Source organism: Melospiza melodia, unplaced genomic scaffold (genome assembly GCF_035770615.1).
Source record: "Melospiza melodia melodia isolate bMelMel2 unplaced genomic scaffold, bMelMel2.pri scaffold_46, whole genome shotgun sequence".
NCBI classification, from domain to species: domain Eukaryota; kingdom Metazoa; phylum Chordata; class Aves; order Passeriformes; family Passerellidae; genus Melospiza; species Melospiza melodia.
Window position 1 is genome coordinate 2,754,782 of NW_026948783.1, and position 27,940 is coordinate 2,782,721.

At 52.6% G+C, this 27,940-nt stretch overlaps 1 protein-coding gene across 1 annotated transcript; it reads right to left on the bottom strand.

Moving 5' to 3' along the window:
• Positions 1–20,656: 20,656 nt before the first annotated feature.
• On the bottom strand, positions 20,657–26,540 carry LOC134434712 (serine/threonine-protein kinase pim-1-like). Its single transcript, XM_063183339.1, has 6 exons — positions 26,418–26,540; positions 22,530–23,076; positions 22,365–22,414; positions 21,794–22,160; positions 21,003–21,179; positions 20,657–20,763 (listed from the first exon to the last, which is right to left on the bottom strand). Exons 1-6 carry the CDS (start codon positions 26,538–26,540, stop codon positions 20,657–20,659), a joined length of 1,371 nt encoding a protein of 456 aa, XP_063039409.1.
• Between the last annotated feature and the right edge of the window lie 1,400 nt (positions 26,541–27,940).

Genomic DNA, 27,940 nt, shown 5'->3' on the forward strand with positions numbered 1-27,940 from the left:
GTACCCCAGCTGAGCACTCAGATGGGACCCAAGCAAAGGAAACCAGAACAAGATAATGGCCCACAGCATTGCGCATGTGAGAAATGACTCTCACTTTTAAAATTTTAAAGGTTTAGTAAACCTTAACAAAGGACTGAATAAGGAAAAGTTGCAGCATTTGGAGTCTCTGTGACAGCCATGTGCTCATCTACAAAAACGATGCTCTGCCTTTTATACCCTTAGCTCCTCTAAAAGTTTTGTCAGACAACTTTTTCTCTGCTGTCCATTGGAGGATATTACTTTCTTGCATCCTGACTGGAGGTCAGGCGTTGTTACACCCTGCCTGCTGGTCACAAGCCAGCCCTCCCCAAATGCCCTGACTACCAAGGCTATTACAAGGGGGACGGGAAAGAGGACTATGGGAGGATATATTACAATACCATCACTGCACATTTGAACATCCACATAACATCTACTTCTCAATTGTCAGACCCAACTATTGCATTACTCGTCTAGAACACACAGAACCAGGAGAGAAGCCACTGTTGGCATCACAGCTGAAATGCTTCCTAACAAATCTCCCCACATATTTGCACCTTTATTGGACATGCCCAGGGCTCCGGTGCGTGTACATCTCTGCCTTTCTTCCCCTTTGGCAGCAGTCGAACTGGCAGCATCTGCCTGCCAGCAGCAGCTGCTCCCAGCTGGGAACGCCACTGGCGCTGCTGATTTCCAGAGGCTTCTGTGTGCCAGGGGAAGCCAAGGCAGGAGCGGGTTGAACGGTGCTGGCGCTGCTGCTGCTCTGTGCCAGAGAGCCCCGGCTGGGCAGGGCACGGTGCCCACTGCGCTGCGGGCTCCTTCTCCTGCCACAGCTGGGCACACCTGGCAACAAGGCATGACAACCTGTGGGCAAGCCAAGGGGTTTCTGGGGCTGCACTGCTCTGCACACACCCAGGACACCTGCAGCACAGAATTTTAACCCTCAAACAGGTAAACCAAAGGGAAACAGGTGGAAAAGATTTCATGTTGACCATTCTTACCTGCTCAACAGAAGTCTTCAAAATGAACGTTACCAAGCAGGGCCCGATTCCTGCTGCCATCTCAGGGTTAGAAGAGAGGCAATCCTTGATCTCAGCACTGGGTGTGTGGGGAATCACTTCCCTAACACGTGCACACCCAGCAATCTCACTTACTATTTTTTATCCATGGATCTAAGACATATTCAATACTTTGCTGAAACTCACAGGCTAAATATTCCCCTATCACAGACATCTTTTCATTAAAATCCTTTCGTTAGGATTTTTCCTGCTGAAGCTGAGAAGTTGCAGCAACAAAGTGTAAACAATGGTCATCTACTGCTGTGGAATGTAACAGGTGGATGCATGATTGGTCTCCTGTGGATGTTTGGGTTTACTGACCACTCATGGCACAGCTGGGTCTCGCTCTCTGCCAGGAGACAGACCAAGTATTCATTCCTTTTATATTCTTAGCTTAGCTAGCCTTCTGACAACTTTTCCTTCTATTTCTTTTTGTATAGTTTAATGTAATATATATCATAAAATAATAAATCAAGCCTTCTGAACATGAGGTCAACATTCTCGCCTCTCTCTTCATCCTGCAACCCTTGTGACCATCATCACATTCCCCCAAATTATTTGATTTACTGATTGATACTTATTGACACGTAAACCACTTCTCCGAATTTACTGACATGAGAATAGGAGTGTCCTGTAGGTCCCTGCCGGTCTTTGACACAGGTTCAGGAGGAGACAGACCCATGCACAAAATAACCCAGGACAAAACTGGGCTCGCAAAGCAAATTCATTCTATTTGTTGCACTAGCAAATAATACATACCAAGCCCTGGATTCCTAAAAATTTGCTGAGCAAGAGAAGGAGGTGGAGTGGGGTGCTCAGCAGCAGGGGCAGGTAGGCAATGCACTTTCAGGACATCCCCTGGATCAAAATGCTGTGCATCTCATCCTTCTCACCCTTCCAGCTCAGAACCAGGCCTGGTATCTCCTGCTCAGGAGTGGAATTTCCCAGTTACAGCATTGGCTCACACATGCCTGGCATGTGAGATGAGGCCAATGAATCCAGGATTTAAAAGAACTGGAAGAGTTAAAATTTTAGCAAGATTTAGTTAGGGGGAAAGAGTATAGCAAGAAGAGTAGAAATAATAGGGGATAGTTAATTTTTAGCAGATAAGGTAGTCAAGGCTAGGGTAATATATCACTTGTCTGTCTTTACTATGTTTAAAGAAGCAGGATGGGATGCGGATTTCTTTGTGACAAAGAAGAGGACCGTAGCCTGCACCTGGGCCCTGAAACTTCAGCTATAGCCAAGGGGTGTGAAAGCCTGCCAACAGATCATAAGGAAAGAGGTCAAATTGAAGAAGACTTCTTGGCCTTCATCAGAAGGAGACCATTCCCCACTTTAAAACCCACTCATCCATGTGATGTGAACAAATCTGCAAATGTGAAGGAATTTTGGACTCAGTTATAATACATTTGAATACAAAGGGGGTAGGTGGGGTTACCTAATGAATATGTATTAGTTGTTTTGGGAATTATATGAATATGTAAGATTTTTTTAGATCAGTAGAGAGACAGTGCTTCTTCACACATGTCTTCAGGAGACAACTCCTCCTGTGCCTGGCTGTAATAAACACACCACCTCCTACCTTTTACTGCAGTGAGTTCTGTTCCACACCTCATTTGCTGACCGCGGCAGGAACGCTTCCCTGCTCCAGCAAGAACATCCGGGCTCTGGATGTCTCTGGGCGCTGCCAGGACATTCCTTTCCTGGAGGCACCTCCGCTCTTGACTGCTCCTCTTGGGGGACAGACAAGACTGCTGGGACTGTGGAGAAAGGAACGTTTAACTCTGTATAAAGTAACCCGTAAGGCGTATGCAGGGGAAGGGCTGTTCACAAGTCACACAGAGATGTCCTGTGCACAACGTACGCCTGTACAGTTTAGGTTTGGGTCTGGCTGCTGGCAGAAAGGATTTGCTGTGTCAAGAAGGACCTGCTAGCAATTCTGGGGGTGAATTGAGCAAATCCTGTTTTATTGCTGCTATTTTTCCTGTGTGTTGTAATTGTGGCTGTGTTTTCAGTGTGTGAATGTTTGAGGAAGATGATGTGGGTGGATGCTGATGTGGTGGATGGTGTGTGTTGTGTTGAGAAAAGTGAGCTCTCTGTCCCCTCATAAAGAGATATTCCCTTCCCGGTGAGCCTGTGTGTGTGGACTTTGTAATTGCAGGGATTGGTACTCCCTGTGACACCTGGTCCTTGGGAATACAGGGGGGTTGAGTGGTTTTTCTCCCACATTGTGGTCATTTGGGACTGCACGGTTGTGTTTGGGGAGATTTCGGGATTTTGTTTTCAACAAGTGCAGCAATTTATGCAGAAAACTACAGTGTGGTGATTTATTATGTTTAACTATGGTATTTCCTTTCTACTGCCGCCCTCTCCGAGCATTTACAGTCTCCTGCCATGAGGAGGACACTCTCTTTCCTCCCCTGGACATCCTCTTTCCTTTCCTGGACACTCCCTTTCTCTCCTGGAGCTGTTCTCCATTAAAGCTGTGGGACTTTGGTCCTGGGAAGAGAGAGCGCCTCTCGTCTTTTGCTTTTGTCCTTGTCAGTGTCACTGGGTCCACAGCTCGCCAAACTGATCCCCCACAAGATGAAAACTGACAAATGGCCCCATATACACAGCTCAAAAATTGGTGACATTTTTGATGGACTGGGGTGTTCGCCACATTTTGGAATTCCCTATTCCCACACAGGTCAGGCAATTGTTGAAAGGATGCACCACACTCTAAATCCCATTCTAGATCAGCAAAAGGGGGAGTGGCCCAAGCAATACCTCAGATGAGGCTGAGCAAAGCTTTATATGTTTTTATGTTTTGAAAAGCGCATTTGCAGGACCTAATCCTCCAATTTTTAGGCACTTTTCAAACAGCACACAGGAAAAATTGAAAGAAAATCCTGCAGTTTTGATCAGAAACCTTGAGTTAGGACAAATTGAAGGACCATTTCCACTAATCACTTGGGGCAAAGGGTATGCTTGTATTTGCAAAGCTGTCGGACCTAAGTGGATCCCCGTGAAGGATGTGAAACCGTCTCATACACGAGAGTGCACTGACAATTCCACCAGCAGGGAAATGAGCACGCAGACGTGAGCCACACGGAGAAGCTACGGTGCATGACAGACGTTCCCTGTTCAACCTGTGAAAGCTACAAATCTTGAGATTGATTGTTGATTTTTGGACTGTGAACATGGTTTGTATCATAGAGCTCTTTCAGCAAAAGCATGGTGCCCATTGTGTTCAAAAGAATTCTAAAAAATTGTAAAAAATGAAGGTTAGAGGGACAGTTTAGTGCCCTATAGTTGGCCAGTCCCTGAACAAATGCTAAAAGATTTGCTTGAAAACTGAAATAGATGAGGAAACTTTTGCCAAAAAACAGCTGAACAGGAACACGGAGTTTGATCAAAGGATATACTGGCACTTGTTGGTTTTGCTTGCTTGCTTTTGCATGTATACATGCCTGTAGATCAACAAAAAATGAATGTTTGCCTTGCTTTAGCCAAGTCAGCAGGCTCACTCACCATGCGTTTGACCAATTTGAGCCCAGACAAATCCTTTGCAACCCCTCCGGTCGGTGTGCCTGTGCCAGCCAAGGAGTAGCCAATACCCAATCGTGACAAAGATTGGTGTGAGGCTGCCAACAAGACGAATCCCATAACAGCTGGCATCACTGGGCCCCTGATCATCTTAAAGCACCTTCTGAACCTCAAGAATTGGAATTCTTGGTTCATTGGTGATGGAATTTTGTGCTGAGTTTCAGTACCAGGGAGATCAACAGTTAAATACTACTCCCCATCATCCTGAGGACAGATACTCCAGTTTGTGCTGCAATTGTACTACCCCAGTGCCCCCTAAGAGTCAGGGCAGGCTCCGGTTGGATGTCAGGAAAAGGTTTTTGCCCAGAGGCTGCTGGGGCCCTGCCCAGGCTCCCCAGGGAAGGGTCCCAGCTCCAGGGCTCTCTGAGCTGCAGCAGCGTTTGGACAGCGCTGCCAGGCCCAGGCTGGCATTGCTGGGGTGTCCTGTGCAGGGCCAGCAGCTGGACTGGAGGATCCTGATGGGTCCCTCCCAGCTCAGCCAATTCTGTGGTTCTGGGATCCCATGAGCCTGGGGATGGGGCTGACAATGGTTGCCATGGCAACGGGCTGTGGCTGCAGGCCTGAGCTGGTGTCCATGGCAACCACCCCTGGCATGGGGTCTCCATGGAGCTGCCAGGGACTGACCATAGCAACAGGGGGCTGGGGATGGTTGCCATGGAAACTGACCATAGCAACAGGGGGCTGCTGATAGTTGCCATGGAAACTGACCATAGCAACAGGGGGCTAGTGATTGTTGCTTAGGATCAGATTTGTCACAGGCCCTCAGAGGGGTTCCTTGGGGACTTTCCAAGAGTCTCCAGGCTGTTCCAGAGCTGGAATGTCACACACAGAGACAGGGGCTCCATGAAGACCTCCCAGGGCTTTCTGGGGATGGTGAAGAGCCCTGTGGTCAGAGGCAGTCTCAGCAATTCCATGGTGACATCCCAGGGGACCTTGTGCTGCAAAGGCACCCATCTGTCACAGGCACTCACAGGGGCTCCACGGTGACATCCCAGGTGTCCCCAGGCTGCCAAAGACCCAGGATGTCCCAGACATTAACAGGGTTCCTGTCATGGGCAGATATATTTATATAAATATGTATTCTCTATTATGGTAATGATTAGACAAAATTGCCTTAATCAGAAATATTTATGCCAGGATGTAAGAGACGTAAAATATATTATACAGAGCACTAGGAAATTATTTCCAAGCAACTGTATTAAGCAAAACTTTTAATTAAGCCGAGATTGGTGTCACTCCCCCAGACCAATGATCATGGGAAATTCCCTTTGGCTCAGCCTGGAGCAGTGACCTTCAGGGTGTCCCCACCACTGGGAGGAATCCCCACACCCCTCAAGAAGGGAAATGTCAGGAGATGCTGCCATTAAAATTTGGGATGGGGCTTTTCTCGTCTGAGGTGCTGCCCTGTCAGTCAGATGTGCCCAGGCTGGGCCAGCTCAGCAGCTCTGCAGAAGCTCTCAGTGGTGTCACTTGGTTGTTCCTTTCTCTGGGGATTTTTCCAGCTCTGCCACAGCTTCAGCTCCCTCTGAGGATGTTGAACTTTGAGATGGAGGAGTCAGGCTGGTTTCAGCGTTATTCACCCCCAAAGCAGTGTGACTCCCCTCCTTCATTTCCCACTGGGGGCTTTGCAAACAGGACCTTGCTGGAGTTGTTGGAGCCCATTGCAGGCAGAGCCTCCTGCTCCAGCAGGAACTGCCTTTCCTGTGCCATCAGCAGGGCAGGTCCCGCTGCAGGAAAAGCCCCAGGCCAGCCCCAGCACAAGGAAGGGCTCGGGCACAAGGGCAGAATGCCGTGCTGGGAGCTGTGCCAGGGAGAGCCTGAGGCACCGAAGGCACCTTGGCAGCAGCAGCTGCTTGCAGGCCATGGCCAGAAGCCTCCCTTGGCAGCCCGGCCTGGTGGCCACCACTGCAGAGCTGCTGCCTCAGGGCTCATTTCTGGCTGGGCTCTGAAAAGCCACTTCTGCCCCAGGAGCCTTACTGGGAAGCCACTGGCCCCAGCACCTTGGGGACAAGATATTAATGACAAAACTCTTCATGGCAGCAGAGCCAAGGCAGGGGCAGAGGAAAGGGCAGAGCCAGGCCCAGGGGACAGGGCTGCCATGGTGATGGCTGTGAGGTCACTGCCCCAGCAGCAGCCTAGCTGCCATCAGCAGACATTCTGGCCAGAAGCATTGGGAGGGCACCCAGCACATCAGAGAACCCACAATGCAGGAATTCTGTCACTGGGGATGAGAGGGGAGGGCAAGGCTACACAAATCTCCTGCTCTTGGACAATTCCAGGGATGGAGAAGCCACTTCTCTGGAAAAACAGCTGCAGTTTCCTGCCACTTTCTTAATTGTAAAATATTTCCTCCTTCTAACAAATGTTAATTTGTCCCCATTCAGTTTAAAGATACTGCCTCGTTTTCTGTCACGGTAAGATTTAGGAGAAAATAACTTCGAATGCTATTTTTCCTTTTTCACAGACCTTGGAGAGGACTCAAAAATCTCCCAGAATGGGGTTTGGAGGCCTCATCGCAAAACCAGCAGGGAGAGTCTGCGGCCTCTGTGGTCAGTGGTGTAGAGACTGCGGACTGAAAGGGAATAGCCTGGGAGGGATGGATGGGTGGTTTCAGAGAGGCTGGAGCTTTTCTTCATAGTAGGAATAAGCCTGAAGAAGACCTAATAGCACCAAGTGCAGCTTGGGAGGTCCAGACTGAACACCAGCAGAAAGGAATTTCCCTGTCAGGGAAGGGCTGTGGTACAGCACATCCCCAGCAGGAGCCTGGAGCAGCCCAAGGCTCTGTGTGGGCAGGCAGAGGCAGGCAGGAGGCAGAGCTGTCAGCAAAAGAAGGGCCCAGCCAGGTGTGGCAGCCGGGGGATGCCGACAGCCTGCAGGGACAGAGGCGCAGGTTTGCTCAGCAGCAGAAACACCTTTCCCTCGCTTGTCCCCAGCTGTCATCATTGCCACCAGTGTTCTGCTCTACCTGGAACCTGGGGACATTTTCTCAGTCCTGTCCCTCAGATGGATCTATTTAAAGTATGAGAAACTTCAGTGTTTCACCCTCTTTTTGAGTCCCTGAGAAGGTTTTTTGAGCACACTTTGAGGGACTGAGTCTGATGCAAAGAGCAGCAAAGCCCCAGAGGCTCATTAAAGTCCCTGTGCTGTGTCTGTGCTGCTGAGCTGGGCTGGGCTCCTGGCCCAGAGGCAGCTCCTGGCAAGGGCAGTGCTGCAGAGAGATAGCTCTGGACAGGACCAGCTCCTGAGCACAGCCCAGCAGGGCTGGGGCACTGCCAGGGCCCCTCAGGGACACCAGCAGGACACAGACAGAGCTCACAGTGGCTCAGCACTGGCAGGGGCTGTGGCATGTCTCCGAGGGGGCTGTGTCACAGCAGCACCTCTGTGGCTGTGTCATAGAGGCACCGAGCAGCTGTGGTGTCAGCAAGGGGCTGTGTGACAGGCCAGAGTGGGCTGTGTGAGGTGACAGATTGGGCTATGACATCACAGAGTTTGTTGTGTGAGGTCACTGAGCAGCTACAGCATCATAGAGGGGACTTTGTGACATCAGAGAACAGGCTGTGAGATCATGGCATGGCTGCATGACATCATAGAGCTGGCAGTGAGGTCAAAGTATGTGCTGTGACCTTACAGAGTGTCAGTATGACATCACAGAGAGGGTTTTGTGACATCACTGAGGGGGTCGTTACATCACAGAGCTGGCAGTGACATCATAGAGTAGGGTGTGAGGCCATAGAGCAGATCCTGTCATCATAGAAGGTGGCTCTGTGACATCAGGGAGTGGGATGTGACAACACTGGGTGGCTATGTAACATCATAGAACAGGCTGTGACATCACAGTAGAGATTGTGAAATCATAGAGTGACTTTCTGACATCACAGAGACTTCTGTGACATCACAGAGCAGCTGTATCACATCATAGTGTGGCGTCTCAGAGTTGGCTCTGGGACATCACAGGGGCAGTGTGACATAACAGGGGCTCTGTGACATCATAGGGATCTGTGTGACATCACAGGGGCTGTGTGACATCACAGGGGCAGTGTGAGGTCACTGGGGAGGTCACTGTGCCCCGGCCCCCCTCATAGCTCCCCCCAGAGCAGTCCAACCCTGCTCGTGCACAGTGGGGTCCCCTGTCCCCCGGGGTCCCCCCGCCCCCGGCCCCGCAGCCTCTCCCAGAAGATGTTCCACGAGATCGACCCCAGAGCCTGACACGGGGACGGGGGCCGGGGCCCTGGGGGTGGCACAGGGGGACAGGGACCCCCCGGCAGCATCCCCGTGTCCCCCAGGGCCAGAGCCTGGGCCAGGGCTCCTTCACCCTGCTACCAACGAGGCCTTGAGAGCACTGAAAAAATCCCCAGCAAGGGAGCAGCAAAAACCAGACTGAATATTAAGGGACAGCAGCACAAAGTTCCTTGGCAAGAGTCACTCTGCTCCTGACTGGACACTTCAGGCACAACAAGGAAATAAAGCAACAGCAAAACCAAACAGAATCCAAACAATCAAACCAGAAATTTACTGAGAACTGGGGCTTTCATTCCTACGGAAAAGAACCGTCCTTCTTATCTCGGTGCCCATGGCCAGAATTGGGATTTCACCTCCAGTATTCCCTATTGTGACAGAGTGGAGGAGTTTCTTGGCTCAAGACATTTCATGTGTGGGGAGTGTTGCAGTGTGTTGCAATTTCCTGTTTTAAACTTCCCCAGCCCCTTCCCAGGTGTGGCAATATCTCTCTTCCCTTTCCCCTTCCCCCTCGCCCCCTGCTGGGCTGTCAATCAGTCTTAATATTCCAGCAAGGTCATCATGTGGTTAGTCAGGTTCAAAAGATGCCCCTGTGCCCAGAGGTCATTGGTCTGTCTGGGTGTCATCGTTGCCTGAGACCCTGCCCCTCCCACCTGGTTGGTGGCTCACCTGTCCCTTCCCTCCCCCTCCCCCTGGAGCTTAAAAAGTCACTCAGGCCATGCGGTCGGGATGCTGTTGGAGCTGTTACCTAAGATTCAGACGTCTGTGACCATGGAATAAACTCTTGATATTAACCCTCTGGCAGAATCTGTCTCCTTTTCCTCCTCACCTTAGCCTGAAGCCTTCCCACCTGAGGCAAACTGAGTTTCTACAAGCCTGGACTTGCTTCGGCGCTCAGCTGCACCATCCAGCCAGCCAAAAGTGTCTCTGAGGTGAAACACCACAGTTGCCGCCTTTGGCCTGGGAGCAGGGGTCAGACGAGCCCAGGCACAATCTACCTGGTAATATTGGGATCTTATTCCAATAGGGGAGGAAGGGGCAGGTCCAGCCCTCCCCTGCCCTGGAACCCCAATCCCCCCAGAGCCGCTATCCCACCCCAGCAGTGGCTGCCAGTCCCTGGCACAGCACAGGCAATGCTCCACAGCCACCTCTGCAGCTCCAGCCCAGCTCCTGAGGGACCAAATGACCCACAGTCCCACCTGGGGGAAGGGCCCAGGAAGACCAAGGGGTATTGAAGGCTGACCACAAGGTAAGCACACATCTTGACCCTACCTCCTCCTAGAATTTCCATCTGAACGCTACTGAAATCCAGGAGTTGGTACCTCTGTGTATGCTCCTCTGTATCCTTTTTGCCTCTCTCTTTCTGTCCTTTTCTTCTATTTCGGTCCTTTTGCAAATTTGAGTAATGTAAAATTCAAATAGCTTAGAGTTTGTGAAATTGAATGGGCCTAGTCAGTGCTTTAAGAAGTGTTCTGTGTTGATTGAATGTCATATTAAATCTTTTGCCAAAAATTCTCTGATTTTCTGAAGTTCCCAGTAAAGACTGTTTTGTTGTTTTGCGCTCCTGAGGATCTCTTGTTGGTATTTCTCCAGGAAGTCCAATTCAGAATACAGAGACAATTGTAATTCCTTTTAAATATCTCCTTGACAGAGTTTTCTACTGGATGGAAGTCAGGGCTTGTGTGTCCTGCTTGGCACAGCCCAGGCAGGGCTTTCCCAGCCACATTCCACACTCCATTGCCCAGCTGGAGCCACTGGTGCCTCTGAGTTGTGCTGCCCCAGCCCCAGGGACGCTCTCCTTGTCTGCCCATTCCCCCACGGTCTCTGGGCAGGGATGGCCTCAGTGGGGGCTGCTGACATCCTCAGCACCTTGGAGGCTGCTGCTGAATTTTCCTGCTCCAGAGGCTTGTTCAGCCTTCAGCTCTTCAGTGCAGGAATTCAGTGTCCCAGGGCTCATTAACATTCAGAACAGCTAAACAAGCCAAATCTCTGGGGATAATTTGATTTCAGTTTCCAAATCTTGTGTGGTTAATAAGAGAGATTTCAGAAGTGCATTCAACTGAATATGTTCTATTTAAAAAGACACTGTGAAAACACTTTTTACGTCCTGTTTAATTTTTTTTTCCCTGTTCATAAATTGATATGTGCAATTTCCAGTTGACACTGAATACAAGTACCTCTTCATGCAGTTTGACTGGGTATGAAAATCAAGACCTTTCATGGCTGACAATCAATCAGACTCTGTCCCTACCCCCACCCCACCATTTTCCCCATCCAAGGCTGGCACTCAGAGCAGCCTTGTGCAAATCTGAGCTCCCTCCTGCCCACACTGGACCTAGCCAACTGACCACAGCTGAACAGGATATAACTTAATAAGAATTACACCATTAAAATAAAAATTACACAATTACAAACTCTTCCCTGAGCTATGTGCAATGTCCCAGTATGTCTAATGAGTCCACTGTTCACAACTGATATGCATACTAAAATTAATTTTTGACTAGTGTGGTTCTGTGATAGACATAAACACAATCACATTCTTGTATCAGGATTCTCGTCCTGGACTGAGGACAGAACAGCTCAAACAATTCCTGATTTGCAAATCTATCAGTGGTGGATGGAGAAGGGAGGTCAGGCTGCTCTTGGTGTTGAGGAAATGCTGAAAGCAGCCTGACTCATTTCATTTCCTCATGCCCTGGCTGATCTCCCCTCTTTCCCCTTCCACCCATTGGCTTTTGTCTCCCCCCAGCTCCCTGTGAAGAGCCTGGCTCTGTGTTCTCCATCCCCTCCTGGCTGGCACTGCCAGGCTGGCATGAGGAGCCCCTCAGCCTTCCCTGCTCCAGGCTGGACCAGCCCAGCTCCCTCAGCCTCTGCTCACCGCCCAAGGGCTCCAGCCCCACCTTGGAGGCCCTTCCCAGACCCTGCTCCAGCTGCCAGACATCTTTCCTGGCCTGGGGACCCCAACCCAGGCCACAGTGACCTGGATAATCCCCGTCCTTGATTTCCTGGTCACACAGCCCTGGCCCCTTGTCCCCTGTCAGGCTCTGGGGTGGATCCTGTGGAACATCCTTTGGTGGAGGCTGTGGCTCCAGGTGGGCTGGGGGGATCCTGGGGAACAGGGACCCTGCTGGGCATGAACAGCATTGGACTTGTTGGGAGAAACTGTGAGGGGGAGCTGGGGCAGAGTGACCAACCCAGTGACCTGACACAGCCTGCTGGGATGTCATACAGCCCCTCTGGGATGTCACAGTCTGCTCTGTGATGTCACAGCCAATTCTCCAGTGTCACACAGCTGGTCTCTGATGTCACACCAGAGTCTGTGATGAAATAGTCTGCACTGTGATGTCAGACCTCTGCCCTGTGATGTCACAGCTGGATCTCTGATGTCACAAAGGCAGACTATGATGCCATGGCTGTTCGATGACCTCACCTAACCCACTCTGTGATGTCATAGCCCACTCTGTGACCACATGGTACCAGATGATAAATTGTCTTCACCAGGTGAACTCACACCTGGAGCTTGTTCTCCACAACCCCAGGCCTGTGGAAACCACACAGTGCCCATTGTGTGAGAAGGGAACTGGAAGTTCAGCAGCCTCAGTGTCCTGCCAGCTCAGCCAGGCCCATGGGAACATTGGGGTCCATGACCACCAGGAACCACCAGGGAGAATCCCAGGACAGGAGAATGCCCAGGTAAAGGGGAGGGGAAATATATTAATGATTTTGGGGAAATGATTATCATATGTATTTTTAGTCCAGGACAATCAATTAGTATGTATGCAAAATACAGAATATAAACAGAAACTTTCCTGTACTCAGCATGCACATCTTTTGCTCTCCCCCGTGCATCCAGCTGAATAAAGAATGCTGCTTCTTAATGCTACATTGGGGTTAAGGAATTTTCTGTTTTACTAAATTTTTGGTAGCACTCCCACTGCCAAGGAAAGCTCTATCTGCTGCTGTTCACAAACAGAGAAGGGCTGGTGGCAGATGTGGGGCTCAGAGACTGCCTGGGGCAAAGTGACCATGAAATAATGAAGTGTTCAATGTTCTGTGAAAGAGGGAGGGGCAGTAACAAAACTTCTGCACTGGAAATAGGAAGGGCAGACTTTGGCCTGTTTAGGCTGCAGATTTGGGGAATACATAATCAGGTACTGATTGCTTTAAGGGAAACAGCCCTTAAAAACAAAGGGGTCCAGGAAGGATGGACACATTTCAAGAAAGTAATCATAAGGGGGAAGAAGCAGCCTGTCCCAGTGCGGCAGAAGATGAGCTAGTGAGGAAAATGACTGGCCTGGCTGCCCATGGAGCTTTTCTGGAGACTCAGGGGTGGAAAAAGGACCAGCAACTCAGGAAGTCTTTAAGGATGTTGCTGGGTCATACAGAAAGAAAAGCTGAAAGTTGAAAACTCTATTAAAACTTAACCTGAAGGGTTCTGCAAAAAGAATAAAAATGTTTTTATAAAAAAATAATAGTAAAAAGGAGGAGTAGGAGAACCTCTACTCTTTATTGGTTGCAGAGGAGAAAATACTAACACAAGATAAGGAAAAGGATGAGCTACTTTACCCCTAGTATTTTTCAATTTTCGATATTAGGGGAGGATATCCTCAGGACAAGTGTTCTCCTGAGCTGGTAGATGGGCACAGGGAGCAGAACAGCCCCTGGAATCCAGGAGGAAGCAGTGGGTGACCTGCTGAGCCACTCAGATGCTCACAGGTGAATGGGAGCAGACAGGATCCATCCCAGGGCAATGAGGGAGCTGTGGATGAGCTCCCCAGGCTGTGCTCCATCATTTACCATCAGTGCTGGCTCAGCAGGGAGCTCCCAGAGGACTGGAGGCGCCAATGTGAGCCCATCCCCAAGAAGGGCTGGAAGGAGGAACTGGGGACCTCCAGGCCTGTCAGCCTGACCTGGGTGCCCAGCAAGGTTATGGAACAGATCACCCTGAGTGCCATCACAGGGCACCCACAGGATGGCACTCACAGGGCACTCCCAGCTGATGGGAACAAACTTTCTGGCTGAGTGCAGAGGCCAGGACAAACCTGGGTGGTTTCCTTGCCATCCCCCTGCCCTTGCTGGCCCCAGGGCTGATGGCATTTGTGCTCCCTCAGGTTCATGTCCCACAGCAACAGCATGGGGGTGCTCCCCCTGCTGTGTGCAATGCAAACAGGGGCTGCTGAGCCAGTGCTGCCGTGTCTGTGCCTGCAAGGATGGGGCACCTGTGTGAGCTGGGGGAGAGGCCAGGGCTGCAGAGGGGGGATGTTGTTGGCAGCTCCATGAGGACGCTCTGGGACGCTGCCCTGGGCTGTGCAGCGCACTGGGGATGGATCAGCCCCTGCTCAGCTGCTCCTTCCCATCTGCCCCAGGGCCCTTGAAGAGCCCCAGCCATGCTGTCCTCAGCTCCATGGCAACCCTGGGACAAAGCGCTGCCAGGGTTGTTCCAGGTACAATTGCAGTGACACTCGTTGGTGTCACCAGGTGACATGGCAGCAGCCACTGGGCCCGTTCCTTGGTTTGGTGCCATGGCAACCAATGCCCGGACCCGTTGTGATGGTTGGTGGCCATGGAAAGCTGCCCTGGCCCCTTGCTCAGGGCTGGTGTCAGTGCCCAGAGCCAGAGGGGATCCCTTGCTGGGGGCTGTGCCATGGCCACCTGCCCTGTGCCGCGCTGGCCGCTCAGGCACCAGGAACCAGCAGCCACCGGCACTGCCAGGGCCAAAGGCCAGGTCAGCCAGACAGAAAGGGGCAGGGCTGGGCACTGTTTCCATGGCAACCGGCACTGGGGGGACACCTGGGTCACCTGGCCTGGCAGTTGCCATGGAAACCCCTGGCAGGGACTTCGGGCACAGCCCCTGGCACTGAGACACTGCTGGGCCGGGTGCTGAGCACAGGGCTGAGCACGCAGAGATGGTTTTGTTCTTGCTGAGCTGCAGCACAGCCAAGGCCTGTCCTGCCCCTCGTCAGCCACGCTGGGGAGGGGCTGGGGCTGCGGGGGAGCTGGGCAGGGGACAGCCAGGACAGAGGACCCCAACTGAGCCCGGGCATACCCCAGACCAGAGCACATCATGCTCAGGGTATGAAGGGGGGAATTTTGGAGGGAGGGCTTTTGCCTTCCCAGGTAACACTTAAGCAAGAGGGGGCCCTGTTTCACCAGTGGGCAGGGTCACTACCAAAGACACAGACACCAACTGAAAGAATTGTGTCATTTATATCATGCACAGTTGCAAAGAATTACAAAAGGATAAGCTCAGCAATCCATCATAACTCATCATTACATTTTGATGACCAATCCCTTGGTGAAACACTGGAGGGGTTTGTGACAGACAAAGATTCTGGCTGACTTTCAAGGTACACCTTACAGACATCAGGAGTACTTTTGTGACAACGTTCTTAATTCTTTTTTCTCAATCCCATTGGAGTTAGGAACAAGAATTCTGTTGTGCCTGGAGCTGGCACCTTTTTAATTCCAGAATAACGCCCTGAGGCCCTTTGCTGTTCAGCTTTCCCATGCTGTCTGTGGCTAACAAGGCTTGGGGGGCCCTTTCCCCTCTGGCTGGAAGGGGCCGGGTCCCAGTCCCTGAGGGACACCCAGGCTCCTGGATGGAATTCCTGTGCAAGTCCCTCAGTGTCACAGCAGCCTTCATTCACATGGAGCCCCGTGGATCAGAGCATTTTCCAAAGGGGCCCTTGGGGCAAACAGGGAGATTTGGTCTGGCAGGATGTGTAAAACAATCTCCTGTCAGATCTACTTGTTCTCACACAGAATCCTTGGCTGCAGGGACACATTCCCATTGTTCCTGCCCAGGTTTCAGGACTCAGAGTTGTCTTTCCCAGGAGCTGCTCCTTCAGCTGCCTCGGAAGGGCCTTTTGGCCTCTGGACCCACAATCTGGCTCCATTATCAGGGCTGCTGCATCCAAACCCTTTATCTCCACAAACGGTGGTGACTGGAGGTGCATCTCCTTTTTGCAAAATCGTTCTTAAAATTGCAAGATCAGTAATTGTGCTACCCTGTCATGGGGTTGAATAATCCAATCCTGGTCACTATAGTTTAACAGAATTACTGTAATTTCTCCTTGATATTCTGCATCGATTCCTCCTGCCATGACAGGAACACTTTGCAAGGCCAAGCTCCAAGGGAGCAGTTACCAAAGCAAAGTGTCCTGGAGGAATCTGAATTCCTGTTTCAGGATTGATAGCTCTCATTTGCTTTGAATTTCTCCACATTAATTCCAATGCATGAAGGCCCAGCCCTGCAGCCTCTGGGCTGGCCCTGCCAGGGGCCATCACAGCCAGAACAATTTCCCAGGCAGCCCAAGTCTCACTGCCCATGGATGGATTTGCAAACTGGGGGCAGCCGTGCACAGCCAGGGGGTTTCATTTCCCCAGTGGGCCATTGTGAAGGGCATGGAGCACATCTGGGAGATGGGCTCTCCATGGGCAAAGGTTCCATCTCCTCATTTTTTACACTGCTCTTTAAACAACCAGTTCAACCAGTCCTGCAGCTTGTGCATAGTCTGGTACATGAAAACCCCTGCAGGCTTAATCACTGTATTTTTCATAGGAACAAACAAAGCACTCTGCATCACAGAATCAGCAAACCCTGTAAAAATAGCCAATTTCCTCCCTTCCTCCTGTTTCATTGTATACAATCTCACAAAGTTGGCCACTGACATTAGGGTCCTGGCCAATCCTGTTCTGTAGGGTATTTAGTGTTACATCCCTCAGCACCCAAAGCTACCAAATTAGCATTGTCAGCACTACTTCACATTATGATAATTTTACATGTAGACAGTGATAGAGAAATATAGATATAGATTGATATGGACATATATAAAAGATAAATATATATATTAAGGTATTATTATCCTATAAATATATATATAGTTATTTAATATATTAATATTTCACTTGCACAAATGCATCTGAGCTCCAGATTAGAACCTTCTTCTGTTGCTCCATGTGGGAGCATTCCAACAATCATTGTTCCTTCTGAAGGTGCTGTTTCCTATGTACTCTTAACAAATTCATCTTTGTCTGCCCAAACCCACAAGGTCTTTTCCTTTTCCATTTGCAATTTTTGGATGCATTTGAAGCCATCCAGGGGTGCAGCTTCTTTTACCCGACTGCCCCACTGCTCCCACGGGGCTCCGACCTCAGCCCACTCTAGAGCCAGGGAACTCCAGGGAAGGGTTTCCCAGCTGGGAATTTCTGATGGCACTGATTCCTCACATTTACACTGAACAAGTGACATTTTGTTGGCATCTGGCCAGACTGTGCCAGTTTTGTTTTACCAGTGGGCAGGGTCAGCACCAAAGACACAGACTCAAACTGAAGGAATCAGTGTCATTCACTGCAGTTCAGAGCAGCAAAGAATCACAAAAGGAGCAGCTCAGCAATGCACCAAACCATCCCCAGCAAAGATTGCAGCAGTGATTAAGAAAGATCCAGCAGCATTTACCCTCAGCCTTTACCATCCCCCAGACCCACACAGCAGCTGGGGAAGCTGTCACAGCCAAGGGCTGCAGAGCCACTCCTGGGCACTGGCAATTCCTGCAGGTGCCTCCAGCCCCAGGAGAGGCTCCAACCCCGCTGGGAGAGGGCCCAGCTCTGACAGTGCTGAATGAACAAACTGACAGCACTGCTAGTGTGGCAACATCTGCTTTCATCCTCCTCTTGGGTGCCTCCCAAAGCCTGGCCAGGGCTCAAGGAGGAACCAAGGGAGCTGACTTTGATCCTACAGCCCCAAACAAGGCCAGATGTCAGATTTCATGGCCTTGTCTGGCTTCTAAATACACAAAGGTCAATCCATGTTTCACTTATGAGTGGCTACATCTATTACAGTGCTAATGACCATGCATATTTCATCAGGGAGCAGATACAAAGACAACTTTTGGTTGGAAGGTTCATCCAGAGGCCACCTTTGGCTCAGGGCCTGCTGTCCAGGCCTCACTCAGGGCTGGTGTCCAGGACTTGGCACTTCAGGGACGTGGTTTAGTGCTGGGCTTGGCACTGCTGGGTGAGCGGCTGCACTGGCTGAGCTCAGAGGGCTTTTCCAACAGAAAGGATTCTGTGATTCCATGATTATATCCACTGCATTCAGCTGGGTCTATTTCAGCAGCATTACTTTGCTCCAAAAGCTCCCTCTTGCCCAGCTCCTGTGGCCTGAGGCTTCAGCTCCTTCAACTCCTGGTGCTGAGCTGCTCATGCTGAACGAGACGGCTCAGAGAGAAGAACACAGTCCATGCAATTCCTTCTGGGACACGGAGAGGGGAGGCTGTGCAAGCAGGAGCATTGTTTGCTGTGGCCTCCTCTCTGCCCTTCATGCCTTTCAGCGCTTTGAACAAGCCAAGAGCTTTCTCCAAGAGTGCAATGGAGCAGCTGTTCCTGCTTCCAGGCCTGGCTCTCTCCAGTCTCTGCCCTTGCCTGGTTCTGTCCCTCTTGCTGTGCCCTCTGTTCCCCCAGGGCTCGCTGGCTGCTGCCCAGGACTGTGGCACTGGAACAGATCCAGTGCTCCAGAGCCTCCTTTCTGTGCCCTTGCAGCTGCCTGGGCACAGCAGCCTTTTCCATCTGGAAGCTCCCCATGCACAGGGAGTGCCCAGCTCCGTTCCCTGCACAGCCTCCAGGAGCCCAGGGCTGCCATCTCCAGTCCCTGCTGGCCCTGGGGCTCCCAGGTGCCTCAGGCTGCTGTGACACCGCTGCACACGGGAGGCAAGAGGGGCAGGGGCTGTGCTCAAAGTCAGCTGCATGTGCTGCTGCTGCTGTTGCTGCTGCTGCTGTGGGGTCATTTGTGCAGCCCTGGCCCAGAGTCAGGGATCAGATCCTGCCAGTCTCTTCCAGCCCTGGCTGCTCAGAGTTTGGGCCTTGGAGCCTCAGGTGGCCAAAGGCAGCTGCTGCTGGTCCCTCTGTGTGCCCGTGTTCAGCAGTGCTGCTCCATCAGTCTGTGCCCAGCAACGGGGAAAAGCCTCAGCCCTGCAGGGTCAGGAGCTGCTGGGCTCTGCCTGAGCAGCTCAGCCAGCAGGAAGGGAGCTGCTCCACACGGGAACCAGGAGCAAAGGACATTCCTTTGATAGGACAGGTTTTCTGTTAAAAAAAAAAGAAAGGAAATAAAATTAATAAAAACACATAAACAATGTGATAGATACAAACAAAACCCAAATGTGTAAAGAAAAATAGCGCATAACTTTGGATAAAGAGAAAACTGAGTTTTCTTAAAAAGAGAACTCAGATATTATTTTGTAAATGTGGTAATGGCATGGATCCATCTTACCAGCTACATTAACCTTTTTAAAAAATATTTTGGGGTTTGTTTCCAATACTGTAATTTTGAATTGTGGTGAAATTGGTGTGAAGGAAGAAGAAATTGCTTTGTGCTCTGCCAGCTCCAAGCAGGACTGGGAATGGAAGCTCTGTCAAACCACAAATCCTTTAGAAGATGACCTTCCTTCTCACCCTGTGAATGAGCTGCACATTCCCTTTAAAACTGTCAGGGATGTGTTAGAGACACAAAGTCCCACTGACAGCTTTTTGCTCTGGTATGGCAGTGCAGAAGGGCAATTCTCCATCCACCAGCTCCAGACTGCACTGCCTCAGGAGCACGGCCCACTCGCCAGCTTTGGCCCACTCATGGCACTTCTAGAGGAGGAAGAAAGTGCAATTGCACAATTCAAGTCAAAAAGGAATGAAGACTGGGACAGATAAAACACCCTGTGCAGATCCAGGCGTTCAGCTGGGACTGTGGAGAGTTCCGGTCCTTGCCAGTTGGATGTGTGTCCCCAGCTGCAATCTCTGGCCCTGCAGCAGAGTCTCACACACCTGTCAAAGCAGAAAGCTCAGGCGCTGTGCTCGCAAGGGGCTCGTCTGATGCAGAGCTGTCAGAGCAATGTGAGGGCAGAGTCAGCCCAGCTGGGCCCAGGGCTGAGCCCAGCAGAGCCCTGGCAGAGCCCAGAGCAGCCTCAGCACCCGCAGAGCCCGGCTGCAAGGAGAGAAAGCAGAAAGCACCCGTCAGCTGAGGGCTCCTGTGCCCTTGTGCCAAGGCCTGCAGTGCCCAGGCCATGCTGGCTGTGCCCAGAGCTGTGCCCAGAGCTGCCCATCCCTGCTGCCTTTGGCAGCAGAGCAGGAGGGCAGCACATGTGCCCAGCCTGCAGCCAGCCACGGCACATCCAGCCCTCAGCAGCTGCCCAGAGCCAAAAAGCAGCTGGGCAGCTGACTGAAGAATTCATTGCATCTGCCCCAGCAAAGAGGGAACCTTTGGTGCCCAGCTGTGCCATGCCCAGATCTGGGAGCAAGCCCCTGCCTGTGGACTCACCTGCAAATTGGGCCTGGAGCCTGGCTTTGAAGAAGGTGGCAGAATCCAAGTCCATCATCTTCAGCTGGCCAGGCCAAGGAAGAGATTATCATCCTTGAGGTTGTCCTTGGTGTCTCCAGCAGCAGCCCCACTTGGAACAGCTTCTCCAGGGGCTCCTTCTCCTTCCCTGGGGTCAGACCAGGCTGTCAGGGCTCTGCCCAGGGCCCCAGCCATCCATGAACCATACAAACAAAACCAGGGGGATGGTGGCCACCAGTGTGTGCCACACCAGGTCTCCAGCTCAGCTCCAGCCCAAGAGCTGTGTGTTCCCTTCTGCTGACCCCTGCTCAGAGCTACAAGCAGGATAAAACCAGCCTGGTTTGCTTTGCCACTGATTGCCAAGAGATGCGTGGTGCTGGTAACTGCTAGGTCCCTGGATCCAACTGTGCATGTGGATCTCTTCCATCTTCTAGGGCAGGGAAACACCCTTCACCCAAGGATGACAGAAAAGATCTTCTAAGGATGGCCTGTCCGAGGGTTGCATGGACAAACACCTCTTAATGACATCCTGGCACTCTGGGGAGAGAAACCAGAAATCACCAGTCAGTTGGAGAAGTTGCCCTCCTGTTCCCATGCCCAGGTCATGCTGGGTGTGACCAGAGCTGGGCCTAAACTTCCCCATGGATGCTCTGTTTGGAGGACAGCAGGAGAGCAGGACATGTGCCTGCTCAGCAGCTGCCAGAGTGGTTTGCCCATGAGCCCGCTGCTGTCTCCCAGCACTGGTATTTCCCCCGTGTCCAGAGATGAGGATCCACCTTGAGAGAGCCATCGTGGGAACAAGATCCGCCCCCGGATGATCTCCTGGCCCCTCCTGAACGGGTGCTTCCCCATGACCAGGTGGCACAGCAGGAAGCCCAGGGACCAGATCGTGGCTGCCTCGCCGTGGTAGCGTTGGTGCTGGATCCACTCTGGTGGGCTGTAGGACAGGGTTCCTGTGGAACACAGACACAGCTTAGCAGGGGGATGCTGCTGCTCCCAGAGCCTGGCCCCAGCATCCCTGGGCGTGTGGGGGCTGCCCCAGAGGCACACGGGGTGAGCGCTGCCCTCTTGCCAGCACTTGGGACTTGTGCACAAACCCGGGACTGGAAAAGAAGCCACTGGTGCTGGAAGAGGGCAGCAGAAACCCTAGGAAGGCCCAACCATGACACACAAAGGAAAAACCCACCCCGTAGTGGAGAAAATCCACTCTCCTCCCCATCTGCATGGCTCCCAAAAATATTAATAAGCCAAGGCAAGCAAGGGGAGTGGAGCAGTCCAGCCCTTCCTTGCCTGCACACCAAACCATCCGGGGCACGCGGTCAGACCCCCCTCTCTGCTGCCCCCATGGGGGTTTGTGTCAGGCTGGCTGCCCCAGCTCCAGCCCCAGCCCAGGGCACAGTGGGTGCTGAAGGCTGTCAGCAGGGCTGGGAGCTGGCCGCCCTCACACCCCACCCAAATCAACTCGGCTCTAGCATCAATCCCATCCCGGCTGCAATAGGGGGAAGCCCCAATGCTGCAACCAGGCTGGGCCACGAGATGCCCAGGAGCACCCCCTGCGAGGGCTCACCTGCAAACTGGGTGTAGGCTGTGTCTTGGAGGAAGGCGCCACAGCCAAAGTCGATCAGTTTCAGCTGCCCGCTGGCCAGGTCGAGCAGGACATTCTCGGGCTTGATGTCCCGGTGCAGGACCCCGCAGCTGGTGCAGTGCCGCACGGCCTCCAGCACCTGGCAGAACAGCCCCCGCGCCTCCTCCTCCGGCAGGAACCCCCGCTCCGCCAGGAAACCCGAGAGCTCCTGGCACCGCTGCGGACGCTCCAGCACCAGCAGGAAGCTGTCGGGGAGCTCAAGCCACTCCAGGCGCTGAATGACACCGCCACAGCCACAGGACACCTTGGCCAGCAGCACGATCTCCAGGGGTGCACTGGTGCCGTCGGGCTGCGGGAGGAGCACGACGCCCTCAGTGGGGCCGAGGCCGTGCCAGGGCTCTGGGAGCCCTCAGCCAGCCCGGGATGCTCTGCATGCCCCGCTCAACCCACGCCCGCTCTCCCCGCAGGGCTCACGGCGGCTCCCACCGTGCCGGGCCCCGGCTCCTCGCCGCCCTGCACGGCCCGGCTGCTGCCGCGGACTCCGCTCACTCACCAGCTCGCCCCAGTGCCGGATGCGATCCCTCGGCACGCGTTTGATGGCACCTGCGAGCGAGGGAGAGCAGCGGGGTGAGCTCGCCGCCTGTCCCGCCGCGCCCCGACCTTCTCCTCCTCCTCCTCCTCCGCCCCCTCCGCCTGCGCCCGCCGCCGGCCCTGCCGCTCACCGGGGCGCCGTCCGAGAGCCGCGTGGCCGCGAAGACGCTGCCGAAGCCGCCGCGTCCCAGCAGCGAGCCCAGCTGGTACCGCTCCTGCAGGGCCTCCTGCGCCTTCCCTGCGGGCGGGACGCGGCTGTCAGCGCTCGGCCCGGGGCCAGCAACGGCCCCCGAGCGCCCCTCACCCGCCCCGGGCCCGGCATCCCCACCCGCCCCGGGCCCCGACAGCTTGGGGACGGAGGCCGCGCTTCCGAGCGGCGGAGCTCGGGCCGGGGAAGCCGCATCGGAAGCGGCGGGAGCGGCCGCGCCGCGGGTGTGCTCCGCGGGCCCCGGGAGAAGCCGGGGCCGGGGTCGGGACTGGACCCTGCGTCGGGTCCGGGGCCGGGCTCGGGCCAGGCGGAGCCGAAGGGCGGCGACGCCGCCCCCGCACCAGGCACTGATGCCCGCCCAGCAGCGCCACCGCCAGCACGGCCAGAGCCGGGCGGAGGCGAGACCGCGGCGGGACGGCCGGGGCCGGGCACGGGGCCGGGGGCGGGCCGGGGGCATGGCCCTGCCCTGCAGGGGAGAGGGAGGCGGGGAGAGGAAAGGGACGCCGGGCAAGGGACCCCGAGAGAAGGGTGCCCGACAGCGGGAAAGGGAGAGAAAGAGAAATAATAGGACAAAGAGAAAGAGAAAGAAAAATAGGGGAAAGCGTGTTTTAAATTATCAGTTTTGCTGCTCTCGCCGCTGCTGCTGCCGCTGCCGCCGTTGCCGCCGCTGCAACTGAAGCACCGGGGCCGTTCGTCCCCGTGTCCGTTCCCCGCTCGCCCCACGAGCCCCACGTTCGAGCCCCGCGCGCCCCGGGGACAGCCCCTCCGTCTGCCCAAACACGGGAACTTTGCGGCCTTGAGCCCAAATGCAGAGCCCTGACTCCTGCACACTGGCACAGCGATCCCCTCGCTTGCTGCTGTGCATTGTCCTTGCTGAGGGTCAAACACTGTCGGGCCACCTTCCCTTGGGGTAGGATTCCTACCTGAGCCCAGCACTGCACTTACACCTCCAGTGTTGCTTTCCCGTAAAAACAGGGGAAGGAAAACTGTGTGTGGCTCATGGTATTTTAGAGTGTCTAAAAATCACTAAGTCATCGATCCTAGAGGCGAGGTGCATCTGGAATTACTGGACGCAACATAGAAAAGGGGAGCATAGAAAAAAATAGAGGAAAACACCTTGGATTGTTTCTTTTATTTTACATCTGGAAAGCTGTTTCAGTTTTCCAGGAGTCTTCTCCTGTCTGCTCTTCCCAAGAATCTCTCATGGAGAACAAGGTCAAGCTTCTGTCACAAGATTTGCCACCAGGAAATTACGCCACTGGTGAAATTTTCATTGTGACTGTTTGTGCTGGCTTAGGGTAAATTTGGGGAGGAAACCTCCTAAAGGGGTCTGTCTAGAAAGCAAGTTGAAGTGGCCCCTACCCCTACTAGTTCAGGAAAAGACTTCCCTGGAGAAAAGTGAAAAAAAACCCCATTTTTTTTTAACGAGTAAAGTATTCACAAGCATGAAAAATGAATAATATTAAATAAAACCTTGGACAGTGCTGAAGAGTTGGCCAATTCAGAAAGTCCTTTTTGTGGGTTGTAGTTGGCTCACTCAGTCTCTTCTAAGTCCCTCTGGTTCTGGAATGCAGCATTCCAGAGCTCGGGGGGCCACAGGTGTGAGCTGCAGGTGTTTGTCTGGGTTTTCAGTCCAGAGCAGGTTTAAACAGTTCCAAGAAAAAGGAAAGTCACAGTCCAAGGAACTTCTCTTCCTGAGGTGGCTAAAATCAAATTGCTGGACCTTGGCTGTGAAGGCATTGGGAAATTTCCAAATCTGGGCACTGGCGGTCCCAGCAAACACCAGATCATGGTGGCGCTGGAGCCAGAACCTGAAGATTTCCAAACTTTGGCTTTCTGTGCAAGCAAATCACTGGGCTTGGGCTGTGCCAGCACCAGGAAGTTTTCAGATCTGGCCACTGGCACTGCCAGCAAAATCCTGATCTGGGTGGTGTCGTTGCCAGTGACAGAAATCTGCCGGATTTGGGCTCTGCTGGCATCGGGAAATTTCCAAATCTGGGTTCTGGTGCAGCAAACACAAGATGTGGGCAGTGCCAGACCCAGTAGCAGAAAGGTGAAAGGTTTTGGATTTCTGTGCCAGCAAATTGCTGCACTTGGGCTGTGTCAGAATAGGGAAATTTCCAGATCTGGGCACTGGCAGTGCCAGCAAACACCAGTGAAACCTTCTGGTCCTTGTCTGCACTGTTGACCAGTGGTTTCCCTGAGAACCAGCTCTGGCAACTTTACAGACAGAGACTGCTTTCATCTCATTGTCTGGAAACAGAAGTTTACTGAAGGCAAACACAACAAACAGGACGGCGTACACAGTACAGAGAGAGAAGCAGAAAAAGGCCTGGGTCCAGGGTCTAGCAGGAATATTTATACATTTATTTATGGGGAGGGGTTAAGGTGGGATCTGAGGGAAGGATCCAAGAGGAAGGAAGGATTAAGAATATTACAGTTTTTGCAGTATAAAGTAACCAATGGTAGCAAAGAGAACTCAGAACTTTCTAGTAACAATTGCATAACTGAACAAGAGGATTATGGGCGGGAGCTCCTGCTGACCCCAGCTAAAGAGAGTTTTCCCACGGCCTTAAGCTGAGGTCTCCCTCTTCTTTTAAACCAACCCCAACACGCCAGATCTGGGCAGTGCCGGGTTTTGGCTTTCTTTGCCAGACAATTGCTGCATTTGGGTTGTGCCAGCACCAGGAAATTGCCAGATCTGGGCACTGGCGGTGCCAGCTAACTGCAGATCTGGGTGGTGCCGGTGCTATCACCAGAAAATTGCCAGGATTTGTCTTTCTGTGCCAGCAAACTGCTGGACTTGGGCCGTGCTGCCACTGGGAAACTGCTGGATATGAGCACTGGCAGTGCCAGCAAACACCAGATCTGGGTGGGGACAGCACCAGGTATTTGCAAGGTCTTGGCTTTCTTTGCCAGAAAATTACTAGACTCAGGCTGTGCCGGCACCAGGAAATTCCTGCATCTGGGCACTGGTGGTGCCAGCAAACACCGGATCTTGGCATTGCCAATGACGGTAGCAGGGAATTGCCAGATTTTGGCTTTCTTTGCCAGAAAATCGCTGGACTTGGCTCTGCCAGAACAGGGAAATATCCAGATATGAGCACTGGCAGTGGCAGCAAACACCAGGTCTGGGCACCTGTATTGGCATCAGGAAATTGCCAGATTCTGGCTTTCTGTGCCAGCAAATTGCTGGACTTGGGCTGTGCCAGCCCTGGGAAATTTCCGGATCTGGGCACTTGTGCAGCAAACACCAGATCTGGGTGGTGTCTCATCGTGTGTTTTTATACTTTATAATACTTTGCAATAGTTTTGTTTTTGAATCCCTGACTTTTTCCCAAATGGTTCATCCCAGATGGTACCCCCCTTCCTTTACCTGTGTAATCCCTTTCTCTTGCTGAGATCATCCCCAAATCCCCAGCCTGGCTCTCTGTCAATCACTCAGCATCCCATCCCCTCCATCTAGAAGCTTTGGTCCAGGATGTCGAGTGATTAGCAAGAGGCCAGGGGTGAGCCCCCCAAGCCTTGCCCCAAATGCTGTCCTAAATGTCTGTCCCCCAGTACCCATCCCTTAGGGTCACTTATTGTTTAGTAAAATGTTATCTACTTTTGGTTTCCACCTCCCTTTAAATGTAACCTTGTCAAATCTCCCGGGGCTCTCAGCAGGAGCCGCCTGAGGTGTAGGGGCTCCTTTGGGACTCCTAGAATAAAACCTGGGATTAACCCCTGCTAAGAATCGGGCCTTAATCTTTTACCCATGTCTCTGGTGTCTCTCCTGCTGCAAAGATGACCACGTGCCCTCCATACCCTCAGGGCTTGGGAGAGTGTCTCCCCGCTGTCGGCCGTGTCGGGGTTCCCCCCGGTGTCTGCCAACTCGGGACTGGCTGAGGGTTCCTGAGAGGCTCCCAAAGGAACAGAGACACTGCCCATATAGGTAAACTGAATGGCCCTGGGATTTTGGAGGTAATTACAAATTGGCCTGAAGGTGAAAATTTTGGTGTCACAGATGAAGAACAAGACCAGCAACATGGACTGAAGAAGCTCCTCCATATAACCAAGTTTTCCCAGAGGAAACACGCTACGGTCTTTTCACTGATGGTTCCTGTCCAATCATAGGGATGAACCGAAAGTGGAAAGCAGCCATATGGAGCCCCACACGACAGGTTGCACAAGCTACCAAAGGAGAAGGTGGATCAAGTCAATTTGCTGAACTCAAAGCTGTTCAGCTGGCCCTGGACATTGTAGAAAGAGAGAAGTGGCCAAAGCTCTACCTCTACACTGATTCATGGATGGTGGCCAATTCTCTGTGGGGGTGGCTGGAGAGGTGGCTGGAAAGAGGCTAACTGGCAGCATAGAGGAAAACCAATCTGGGCTGCTGATGAGTGGAAAGACAGTGCTTCCAGGATAGGGAGGCTGCCTGTGAAGGTCCACCACATAGATGCTCATGTCCCCAAGAACTGGGCTAATGAGGAACACCAAAACAACAAACAGGTAGATCAGGTAGCAAAAATAGAGGTGTCAAAGACAGACTTAGATTGGCAACATAAGAAAGAGTTTTTCCTAGCTCGATGGGCCCATGATGCCTCAGGTCATCAGGGTGGAGATGCTACCTATAAGTGGGCACGAGACCAAGGGGTGGTTCTAACCATGGACAGTATTTCTCAGGTCATCCATGACTGTGAGACATGTGCTGCCATCAAGCAGGCCAAGCGAGTGAAGCCCCTGTGGTATGGTGGGCGGCGGTCCAAGTACAAGTATGGGGAGGCCTGGCAGATTGACTACATCACACTGCCCCAGTCATGCCAAGGCAAGTTCTATGATCTGACCATGGTGGAAGCCACCATTGGATGGTTGGAGACCTACCCTGTGCCTCACGCCACTGCCAGGAACACCATCCTGGGCCTGGAGAAGCAAATCCTGTGGACACATGGAACCCCTGAGAGGACTGAGTCAGACAATGGGACTCATTTCAAGAAAAGCCTTATCAATACCTGGTCCAGAGAACATGGTATTGAGTGGATATATCATATCACCTATCATGCACCAGCTGCTGGGAAAGTTGAACGGTGCAACAGACTACTTAAAATGACTCTGAAGGCAATTGGTGGTGGAACTTTTAGAAATTGGCAAATGAACTTAGCAAAAGCCACCTGGATGGTCAACATCTGAGGGTCCATAAATCGAGCTGGTCCTGCCCAGTCTGAACCCCTGCACACAGTGGATGGAGATAAAGTCCCTGTTGTACACATGAAAGGTGTTTTAGGAAAGACTGTTTGTATTAATTCCACCCCAGTCAAAGACAACCCCATCTATGGGATTGTTTTTGCTCA